The sequence below is a fragment of the Anneissia japonica genome, unplaced genomic scaffold (genome assembly GCF_011630105.1).
Source record: "Anneissia japonica isolate Jap-2015-1 unplaced genomic scaffold, ASM1163010v1 scaffold287869_len1821871_cov162, whole genome shotgun sequence".
Lineage (NCBI taxonomy): Eukaryota > Metazoa > Echinodermata > Crinoidea > Comatulida > Comatulidae > Anneissia > Anneissia japonica.
In genome coordinates, this window is record NW_022741034.1 from 805,738 (window position 1) to 816,984 (window position 11,247).

At 33.3% G+C, this 11,247-nt stretch overlaps 2 protein-coding genes across 3 annotated transcripts in view; one reads left to right on the plus strand and one right to left on the minus strand.

Annotated features, from left to right (window-relative positions):
- Window positions 1-213: 213 nt before the first annotated feature.
- On the minus strand, window positions 214-5,499 carry LOC117118519. Of its 2 annotated transcripts, none has more exons than XM_033263142.1 (6): window positions 5,364-5,499; window positions 3,983-4,226; window positions 3,074-3,460; window positions 1,902-2,000; window positions 1,288-1,409; window positions 214-777 (listed from the first exon to the last, which is right to left on the minus strand). In XM_033263142.1, exons 2-6 carry the CDS (start codon window positions 4,200-4,202, stop codon window positions 610-612), a joined length of 996 nt encoding a protein of 331 aa, XP_033119033.1. In that variant the 5' UTR covers window positions 4,203-4,226; window positions 5,364-5,499; the 3' UTR covers window positions 214-609. The 2 variants fall into 2 exon arrangements, with proteins under 2 accessions (XP_033119033.1, XP_033119035.1); XM_033263144.1 differs by lacking the exon at window positions 5,364-5,499 and adding an exon at window positions 5,027-5,289.
- A 189-nt stretch (window positions 5,500-5,688) lies between these two features.
- LOC117118490 (DNA polymerase delta subunit 2-like) overlaps window positions 5,689-11,247 on the plus strand; it is a 19,892-nt gene continuing 14,333 nt past the window's right edge. Inside the window, exons 1-3 of the mRNA XM_033263090.1 lie at window positions 5,689-5,766; window positions 6,974-7,176; window positions 7,859-7,980. Of these exons, the coding sequence (XP_033118981.1) occupies window positions 6,987-7,176; window positions 7,859-7,980 (312 nt within the window). The 5' untranslated portion in view covers window positions 5,689-5,766; window positions 6,974-6,986. The remainder of the gene's footprint in view (window positions 5,767-6,973; window positions 7,177-7,858; window positions 7,981-11,247) is intronic.

Here is an 11,247-nt window from a genome sequence, read left to right on the forward strand (position 1 = left end):
TAATTATTAGGAATAGGCATCTGGGCCAAACATATCACCTGAGAAATACAGTTATAAAATCACTGTTTGATAGAGGTTCTGAATCAAGGAAATTTTTTCAATTAAACAATTATGCATCAAAGGAATCTTGCCCAACAATGTCATTTAACACCACAAATATATCATCATTTTAAAAAAATCTATATATCATTTAAATATTTAAATAATATTAAATTTAGCATCTCTTTAAATCATTTATTTATTGAATTTTATTCTATTTTACAATCAAATTGAGGTGAACATTAAGGGCCATTATTAGGACACTTGGAAAATCTTTAAAAATTTATGTTAATATTGCATACTTGTTGCTTTACTTCTGTTTTCATTCTTTGTAAATTTTTGATTATTCATTTTAAAGTATTTACAGTCATGAAAATGAAAACCATAATTTATAACTCAAATGATTGTACAATAATGATGGCAAGACATATGACTGAAATAATCATATGAATTTATCCTTGTGTATTTACCACCAACTTGTATTTATATCCCAAAATTCCTCCCAAATACTTCAACCATGGCCAACCGAATATTTTACTTAAATATTCATTATTATACCACATCCATCAATTATATACTAATTTGAATATAATCAATCTCATTGGCCGGTATCTGCGAGTCCAGTTCTTCTCCAGCTATTCGGAAGGTTATGCTCATGTTGTATGGTATGTTAATTGAACCGTTGCTTGCATTCCATATCCAACCAGTACCACCTCGTTGCAACATTGAAACAGAAACCTGTGAAAAAGGAGAAGTTTGAACTGAGAAAAGTAAAGGTGCCTTGCTCAAGGGCACAAGTGAAATGGACAGCGAGGGATTTAACCCCGACTTCAAAGTTTGGAAACCAAACCGTTCCCGCTCCGCCAAACCGCTTCCACAATAACAAAGCTTCCACATACCCTAAGGACCCATCTGTAGGATGTGTACCATTCTGCCAAGGACCAGTTTAAACCAGATGAGCTATGCTGCCCTTGTAGTCACAGGACCAGTTTAAACCAGATGAGCTATGCTGCCCTTGTAGTCACAAGGTGACAGTATATTCAATAACAACCCCCCCCCCCCACAATGAAAATGTCTGAAGCAAAGAAGTCATGCTCAAGTAGTCATCGCATATCACCTTATTTTAAGATGTGTATAAGAGACAGGACAGCACACATCACCAAATACCTACAGTATGAATTCATTTCTGTACAAAATATATCACAACATATTTCAAGACTCGGAGATATGCCACTGGACTGGTCTTACCTGTGGGGTGTAACCAAGTATTGCCCAAAGTGTGGCTGTAATCGCATTGCGTTGGTGAACAAATTGCAACTTTTCTGTCTCTTGGCGATTTGGTGAAATTTGACTGCAGCTTTTAAAATCACCTGTAAAAAATGGAACATTGGCATTATACAAGTTAAAGTGGTTGAATTTAATTGATATTCCATAAAAAAACTCTTATTTTTAAGGTGACATCAGTTTTATGAAGTGCAGTAGTATGTTCTATTTATGTTATCGCAAATGTTTTTGCTAACCTCTGACAATCGGCAATGTTTGGTCACATGGATATCTTATTGCAAATAAACGCACTCTGGTTTATATTAATTTTTCATTGTCAACAAATTTTGCAAAGCAGCCAAATGAAAATAATACTCAACAAAACATTATTTTTCTCAAAGAAATATACCAGTAGAATATGGCCATAATTAATTTTGTGTTAAAAGGTGTTATCTACAAATACCACAAGTAATAAACAGAAACTGACAGGCAACAGAACAACAGTAGAGCATTCACTTTATATTCTTTGCAGTTTAAGAAAATAAGTATATCAGAAATGGATCTAGATTTAGCAGAGAAGCATGACCACTTTAGCTTGCCTATTAACTGCTTTCCACCATTCAGTTGTATAACATCCCATGTACCAATAGATTTCAACACAGCCCTTGTTGATTCCATCGAACTGTAAGATAGCTGACCTAAAAAAAAAAAATTAACATTAATTCATTACCCATTATTAGTCAAAATGTTATGGTCAGTAATACCTTGTTTGTAACTGATAAGGCAGGTTTTTTAAGCCCAAAATTGTTTGCACTTAAAACTGATATAGGCAATGGAGACAGGGAGTTGGGGTGAGGCTGTTAATAGTATTTCTGGGCTGTGCAGTAAAGAGTTTTATGAATTTTGTTCTCTTAATCTAGGTGTTTAATTTATTTCTGTGGCAGTTATGGAGCATCTATTAGCCTGGGAAGGCTGTACAGTAGCTCTGTAGCCACAATATATGCTAAACAATAAGCTGAACTGCCAAAGTTGGATTGCTGTGTCCGTCTGTACTGCATAGGCTGTGTATATAGGCAGTGCATAGAGCTTTCCCCAACTATACAGGATTGGATTGGATTTATTCGGTGTAAACACCAAAGATATCCCACGAAAGTCTAGAAGACTTATTTCCAGTGGGGTCCTTCTGGTGGTGATTGGGCAGCACACCGGGAGACAATCCCATACTCTTTTCCAAAGAGTGTACTGCGTTCTTTAACGTGCACATGGGCCATAAATTCACACAGGATCAACAGCTTAAACGTCTCATCCGAAGGACGGTGCACCCTCCAGCTGAAACACAAGGAGAGGCAATGATGGGAATTGAACCGGGTACCTAGAGATCTCCACGGCTCAGCGCACACAGAGTGGCTACCACCAGATTAGCTGACTGAGCTAAGCTGCTCTCAAAATTTTAGTAGATACAGTAACATTGTATACTTACAGTATATCATTAAATTATGCTAAAAGACATACTGTATTATTTATAGAAGCTATTTATTGTAATTTGTAGTTTACCAGGTTGAAAAAAAGGCAAAAGTACAAAAAGAGAAATAAATGGATAGAGCAAGGCAATTTGCTTGTCTTGTAATTTGTATCATCCATGTTGAACCGATGGAGTTGCACAAACAACAGTTTGAATAATATCAACAGTAATAAAATTGGGTTTTTAAAAATATCTTTGACAGCAATGATTGAATTCTGATTAACGATGCTGTATAAAATGTCGTTCCACCTGAAATAAATCCTGGTACGAGGGCATCCCGTATTGACGATAAATATGTAAACTGAAAAGACTCCAGGAATTGAGTGTATCGCTCTGGCAAAATGATCTCCTTCATCGAAGCCAAGTCATCAGGCAATTTGATCCTGTCATTCATGAACACCACGTATGGACGAAACACTTTCATTGGGAGGCAGATATCTTTACGTATCAAATGATTTCGTAGAAGATTGGCACGTAGCCTCTGCTGTTCAAGGACGTTGTCGTGTTTCAGATCATATTCGATGCTGGCGTGTTCTGAGCTTCTTTCACTTTTGCGCTGGATCCAGCTTTTTCCATCCTTGCTAACCGTCACAGTTCCAGACCAATTCTTTACTTCAATTACATAAATCCCATTACCTGCAAACAATTTTAAAAATAACATTTAATGAGATATCAATAGGTTTAAATATTCAAAATAGTCCATGACCTCAATGAAAAACTTATGGTGCTTTCCTGACTGTTATAAACCACACTAAAATTAATATTACAAAATAAGCAATGAAATATGAAAAAAAAATATATACAGACTGTATTCTGTGTTATGATTTCTTATTATGTTTCACTGGTTTACCAACATTTTTCGAAAACATTCAACAGTACAATAGTCATTGAAATTCAATAAATAAACACATACATGGATGAATGAATATACTGTAACAAGGCAAAAGTATGAACAAAGAAATTGAAACAATTGATTGCATGATAAATAAAACAAATTCTTGCACAATCAAAATGATACTGATTAATAAATTTCATATTGCTATTAATTATAACATTTTTAGAAACACAAACAATAATTTAAAACATCCTTTTGGGATACAACGAATAATAATAATGATCATGGTACTGAAGTATAAAAGAACATGACAACCATTATACCTGTAAGGACGACCAAATCAATTTCGTGTTTCCTCATCTGAAAATCATCTGGTACCCGCAATCCACAAAATATATCGGATCGATTGACACCACGTTTTTCCAAAGCGCAGAGGAGACTTTTCTCGGCATCTCTTCCAGTCTGAACATGAGCCTCCTCCGAATGGACTTTCGGTGAGCTAACATGTTCAGCCTGAACCAAACGATTTCTTATGCTAAACATTGCCAAGGTTTTTGTTACTTTTTACTGAAAAGTGAATGAAATAATCATGAACATAAGGTAGATGTAAGGGTGAAGAAAAATCATCAATGCTTGGAGAATGTGCAGCAGGCAGAGACAGGTTTCTACCTAGTTTTTAGTCTAATATTTCAAGACTTTTATAAGAATCATTTTAAATCAGTATATGTTTATATACATATTAATTATATATAAATAACATAATATATATATTGTATATTCATATAGGCAACGAAAAAAACCCCAAACTATAGTGTGATGTAATGCAGTCAATAACTTTCTCAACCCCTCAAGGGAATCACAACAAACAACTATAGCATCTTTTTTATGAATACAAAAAAAACTGTAATTATTCTACAGTCCTTTAAAATTGAAGATAGAAAAAAAAATTGAAAGAAAAAACCCATCAATATTCTTGGATTATTATGGATTTCCGTGGGATATAAATCATAACAAAAATATTTAACTCCAATCTCCCATCTATAAAATAGCTGAGACTTGTTAACGAGAAAATATTGTGAGTCAAATCTGAAGATTATGTTTATTACAATCTGATGAGCTAATGTGGTCAGGGTGCTGGTATGGTGGAGATACAATAACACAAACATATTTTTTCATCCATTTTAAAACGGTTACAAATTAAAATAACGTTAAAATACAAAAGGAATGGGAGACTTGAGAAACCTGGGTGTTTGTACAGACAAGACCCGTAAATCAGTAGACCTATCATATAACCTACATTTTAATTAAAACTGGAAGAAGCTAAAAAACAAAATCACCACATTTTTATTGACAAACAGCTGGCTTACCCCATGAAATTCTCAACAGAAATTGACTCAAAATGGAAACATATTGTTAAATCTGAACATTGCAATTCAGTGTAGGACGAGCCTCTTCCAGCTACGCATACAGATGACTGTTGTATGTTACACAAACGTTATTAATAATTAGCTACTGTTTACAGATCATTATAACTTGTATGTTGCTACGACATACATACAATTGTTTTATAATCCAGGTCAAGGAGTTACGACATAAAAATAGAAATGACGATAACATCATCGAAATACAACACAAAATTGCACTAAATTTCTGAAAGATATTGTAATTTCAAATACACTAAACTAATATTAGTAAACTTTTTACCTAATAACATAATAAATAAATAGCATAAATACACAGAAACTCTTAAAATGTCAAGACATATTCCAATGTTTTGAACAGATCCAGACGTAAACAAAGACACATTGCGCAGTTAGATTATCAGCTGTACACTGTAAACAATACCGCTGATTTAGGCTCCTGATAATATGTAATTATGAATTTAAAAAACTTTAAATATCTTGGCAATAAAATTTATGAAAGGTTCAAAAATAAATAAAAATTACTTTGAGTTGTTTTTGTGTACATATATTTACTACATTAAAAATTATATTCCTTAAAACATTGACATTTATAAAATGTCTGTAGTCGTGGCGCGAACCATGTGTCGACTCAAAACTTATCAATAACAAACTCGGAAGGAGGCCTGCAATCCTGAAGTTTGGGCGTAGGTTTTACTTTCAAACTGACAAATCATAACCCAGCAGCAAATATACATTTTATTATTCATTGCATATGCTTTAAAATCATTTTATCTCACTGCTGTTACTTAAGACAGACGCTAAAAGAGCAAAAGATCACTTACTTTTTAAAAGTAGTTGGGTGAGGAGAACACCACCCAGGCAGGCAGTCTAGTGTGGTAAAAAACTAGGCCAAGGATAGGGCCTGGCCCAGCCCCTAACAATTTGACAGGCGGGGCGTTCTTATATATATTTTTTTTGTTGTTGAAAGGAGTAGTATAGGTTCACTTAACCCATGCAAAGACAACATTGTATACTAACATACTACTTATTTAGGCACAGCACAGCAGCAGTGCGTCTGCTGATGTTTTGTATCATCTGTAGGCCTACGCCTAGTGGCATAAAAAGCTGTATGTAGATGTAGTGCATAAAAAGTTTTCTATGTATTGGCACTGCCGCAGAGCACCAGACTAAAAACATACGGTTTTCATTGAGATTATATTTCCCGTGCAAAATTAGGCTAAGAAGAATTCCGTTCTCAATTTTTAGGCAAATTGGCCTATTTTCACACCCTTTGTCCAGAAAATTAGGCATTGGCATATCTTTCAATATACAAATGATATTTTAAGTTGCAGTTATGATTCTGCGCACATATTTTCCTAGCAAATTTGAGTTGCTTTTTGACGTATAATTTTAAGGTGTGAAAAAAGTTATGGTAAATTTGTTCTTGGCATGTCTTCTGAGGGATACTCGGGGGTTTAAGCTGGCCAGAATCAATATTTAGCCATTTGGCTGATTCGGTATGAAAAAAATTAGCCAAATAGAAATTTGATTAGCCAAAACTAAAGAATATAAGCAATAAAGCTTTAATTCCATCAGCATTTTGGCTAAATTTAAAAGAAAATATTTAGCAAAATTCAGCTCTTATTAGGATTTGGCTAATGAACACTTCAAAAAATCTTTGTAAGAAAGGCCTTGGTTACACTAGTTTCCTGCTCCCTGGTCCTATAATAAGATGGTATGTCCGAAGGGTTGTACACGCAGGACTTATTTCCATAGAAGTTCCTATGGCGTGGTGTGGCGAATTCAGTTGATTAATATTTTGTGTACATTATTACTGCCGGTCATTGGATCAAACACTGTAAAGCACATCTTCAGCAAAAGTTTTTATCCTATGACTTTTTCTTGTTACAGGTTATTCATTAAAATGTCGGAGCTATTACGCGAACCCACGGAGGAGCAGATAAAAGTACCGAGGGCAACCTGTAGCTACGACAACCATTGCTCGCAGTTTCTGGTCAAAGAACGCAACTACAGTCGACAATATGCTCACTTGTACGCACAACGTTTGAAATGCTTTTATCCAACACTGGAAAAGACAGTTAGAAGAAAATGGGGTAAGAAGGCATTGTGGTATTATCTTAATGAATGTTAGGGTATAGTACTAAAGTGCATTAATTTTCAGTATTTTTGTTAAAAAAAAGTTGTTTTTTTTGTTTTTGTTTTTGTTTTATTTTTTTTATAGGGAAATTTAATTTATTAGAGCTCATTTTTGTTTTGTTTATTAAATTATTATTATTGATAAGTTATCAATTAAAAATATTTTTGTGTTAAGTTTGCATGTAAACGGTTAAATTAAACTTATGTTTTGAGATTGTTCTGATTGTATTATAATTATCATTTTTGTATTAACTTAATAACAATAACAATATATATTTATAAATGGACATAAAACATGTTCTTGCATTGTATTAATTTTTGGTTTCATTTCTATTAAATTGTGAAATCTGGATGTAAAGTGTTTGAAAATCAAAACATTTTTTATCTCTTCTTTTGTGATACTGACTATTGCTGTATTGTTTTGTACTTTTAATATACCTTAAAAAATAATAGAACCATCCTTTCCAGGTTAACAAATATTTTTGTGTGTATCTACTTTTTGTTATGATGGATGGTTCTATTATTTTGTAGGGATTTTAATATCCGAACAATGCAATGATCTGTGTAATTTTTTCTTATAGTGTTTATTGAATCCTGCACCATTGATTTCTTTTAATAATGCTTGCGTGTGTTTTGTAGGAAGCGATGTTAATATTCGGAAGTTGTTTGAATTGAAGAAAGGTGAAAAATGCTGCGTGATAGGAACCATATTCAAAAGTATGGAATTAAGACCAAATATTCTCAGAGAAATTAGTGATGAGGTAAATATTTATAATTCTAGATGAATACTTAAAATAATTGTTCTTTTTGATTGATATTTTATAATTTGTGCTAAAATAACATCATAATTAATTCATATTTGAAGTTTGACTACCGACTTCCTTCAGTTGGTACCAAATGTTTCCTACTGGAAAATGGCTAATACATTTGTTATTATTATTATTATTATTGTTCATTTATTATATAAAATCATATTAGTAAAGTAGCAAACGCACTCGGTAAAATTCAAAGCTATTGTTAAGTAGTTCCATAACTTTGGTGGTTGTAGAGCCCCCGTTTCTCACACTTTTTTTTCTTTGTGACCCAAGTTGTATTTCTTACACTAGCCGCGGCCCATCTAAAAATTTGATAGTAAATAGCACATCGATTGTTCAGCGCACCGTTAATGAATTCCTAAAATTGATGCTCTATTGTTTAAGAATGACTGCTAGATATTAGTATGACAGCAATTTTTGCTTACTATGATTGATCTTTTTTGCCACAGTGGGAAAACAGTGGCCGATCCATAATAGAGGGGGTCAAATGAGGTAATTTCAGATAGAGGGACACTCAACTAAGCCCCACCAATGGTTGGAGCTGAGGTAAGAAAGGATAATTAATGGCACCTCTAGCCAAACGGGACTCAGATTTTTACATTAGAAAGCAATTTTCTCTTTTCTATTTCATTATTTTTTTTTTTTTTTAATTAGACACCCCCTTCCCCAACTTTATCTTTAATTCCCTACTGGAAAACAAGACAACTTTTCAATATTGGCGATGAAAATATGATTTTCTATATTATGTTTGATGCACTTAAAAACATTAAGTTTAATTTTGTGGCTACGACAGTTGTACCAACAAAAATATATAGGGAGAGTGACTTTTTAGGTGTATTATTAGTTAACCAAAAGAGGAAAAATATTCTATTAGATCTGAAAATAGAAGTTTAATTTTGAGTTCTCCCTTTCATTCTTTATATTTTCTCTGAATGGCCTATTGTTGATATTTTTACAGGTAAAATACAAGTATAGCAAAACAAAATTATCTTTGAAATGATCTGTCGTAGTTTTCACTGTTCTATTGTGGCGGTGTTAAGGGCCTTTACCCTGAAGGCTAATGATACCTAACAGCATAATGTGTCTCCGAGCTCCCATTAAGTTGTCAAATTCTTTTTAATTTTTGAAGTCTGGGAGTGCCGACTATCTTTTGTATTTAATTAATGAAGTTAGCAACCGGGACCCAACAAGAACCCCCCCCCCCCAATCAAATCTCAGAAAGCCACAGTGATCCCCACCCCATTGTTAAGCTATTGCCATTATCATCATCATCATCATCATCATCATATCATCATCATCATTTTTCACAATTTTTATAATCATCATCATCATTGTCACTTATGGCTTAATAATTGACATGTTTACATGATACTATTTTAAACTATCTCTTTCCAAATTTATTGTCAACATCCTTTAAAGTCATTTAATGTAAGGAATCCTAGCATTGCCCCTACTTGTGAATACACATTAATATATTAAATTTTCTTTCCTTGTAGCCATAACCATATATATGACCTTTATGATAGTAAACTCAACAGTCATTATACCAACACTGTATATGTTTGACTAAGGCTTGGTTAAAGCGCAATCCCAGTCAATGGTTCATTGAGGTCATGCAACTCTATTGGTACAATATCATACAGCATATGTTATGTCAGTTGGTTTAGTAAGCGTGATCGTAACGTCACTCTACTGTTTAAGTTTCCATACAAATACAATGCTATTAAAATTATTGCTACTGTATATCAGCATAAGTCCCAATCCAAGTGTCTTAGATCGTAATTATGAGGCTACCTATAAAGAATACTAAGCCATTTCCAGTTCAAGAACTCTGTACATTTAAATATGAATTAACCATTTTAATAAGTACTGTATAATTTATTTTTAGTAAGATCTATTATTCAATTGTAGTACAGTGTAACACGACAGTGTAAACAAATGTTTAACAAAAATCATTTATCATGCTACTATACTAATATAATTGTAGTATAAATACATACATAATAATAATAATAATAACAATATAATAATAATAATAATATTTTAATTTCCTCAAATACAATAAGAGGGCAAAGCAAAGAAAGGAGGAATAAGTTCCTGTAAGTTTTGGCAACCCCAAAACAGCAAACATGAAAAAAGAAAAAAACAAATGTCGAAAGCAAACAATCACACTTAAAGCAAGGACACCCCTCCAAAGTAAAATATTTACACATTGGTTGATTATCATATCTAATGACAATACTTAAGTTGTATATTAATTATTTTTTGTGATGTTAATTTTTTAAGTATTAGCCTATTTTTAAATTTTTTTTAAAATTATGCAATAACTGAGATAAGCCAAATGAAAAAAACTTTCCTCTTAAACTACACAAACAAATACAATATTTAAACATAAAGTAACAATTTACAGATTGATAAAAATAATAAAAAGGCAATGTCAAAATAAACATTCAGATTGTAAAAAGGAGGCAAACATTACAGTACATTGAGATATAATGCTAAGGCTATGATAAATAAACTAACTGAATCAAACATAAATAGTGGGCCAAGGAAATAAACAGTACTAGTGAATTATATATGTGTGTGTGTGTGTGTATGTGCGTGTGTGTATATGAAGGATTATTGAAGACTAGAACAAATCGTCGCTCACATCACGAACTAACACAATTAAATTCAATTGTGTTAGTTCGTGAAATCAAAAAAGCGCGTCAAAATACGCGCTGTTGTTGTTAAGGACTTTTTGTGTGGTAAAGAATACAAAATTGCTTGACAACCAATACGCGCTCGTTTTGACGCGCTACTGTAATTTCACGAACTAACACAACCTACTTTGATTGTGTTAGTTCGTGATGTGATCGACGAAATACAGGTCAGAGCGTAATAACTGGGAAAGTAGCATTTCAGTAAAAGTTTAAGATTTCTTGTGAACTTGCACTGCATCTCTACAATGTACAGGCCCGTATCCATGGGGGATTTTTATGGTTCGGGAGAACCCCCCTTTTTTAGCAAACCTCCCTCTTTTTTTGCGAACCCCCTCTTCAAATTTTCCAAATAAGTCCTCCAACCCAACTAATGCACTGCAGACCCGCCCAGACACAGATGTTTTTAAACATATCTGCTTTTATAGCATTATTTAGACCCATAAAGCACAAAAATCCTCTTGCTTTGGGGGTTTCGCCAGGGCTTCGACCATGGACCTCACGCCCAGAGACA

Coding starts and splice junctions, on each gene's coding strand:
- LOC117118519 (XM_033263142.1), bottom strand. CDS start 4,202: ATGTTTAGCATAAGAAATCGTTTGGTTCAGGCTGAACATGTTAGCTCA. Junction 3,461..3,982: donor TGATTTGGTCGTCCTTACAG/GTATAATGGTTG, acceptor AATTGTTTGCAG/GTAATGGGATTTATGTAATT. Junction 1,410..1,901: donor TGGTGGAAAGCAGTTAATAG/GCAAGCTAAAGT, acceptor CATTTTTTACAG/GTGATTTTAAAAGCTGCAGT.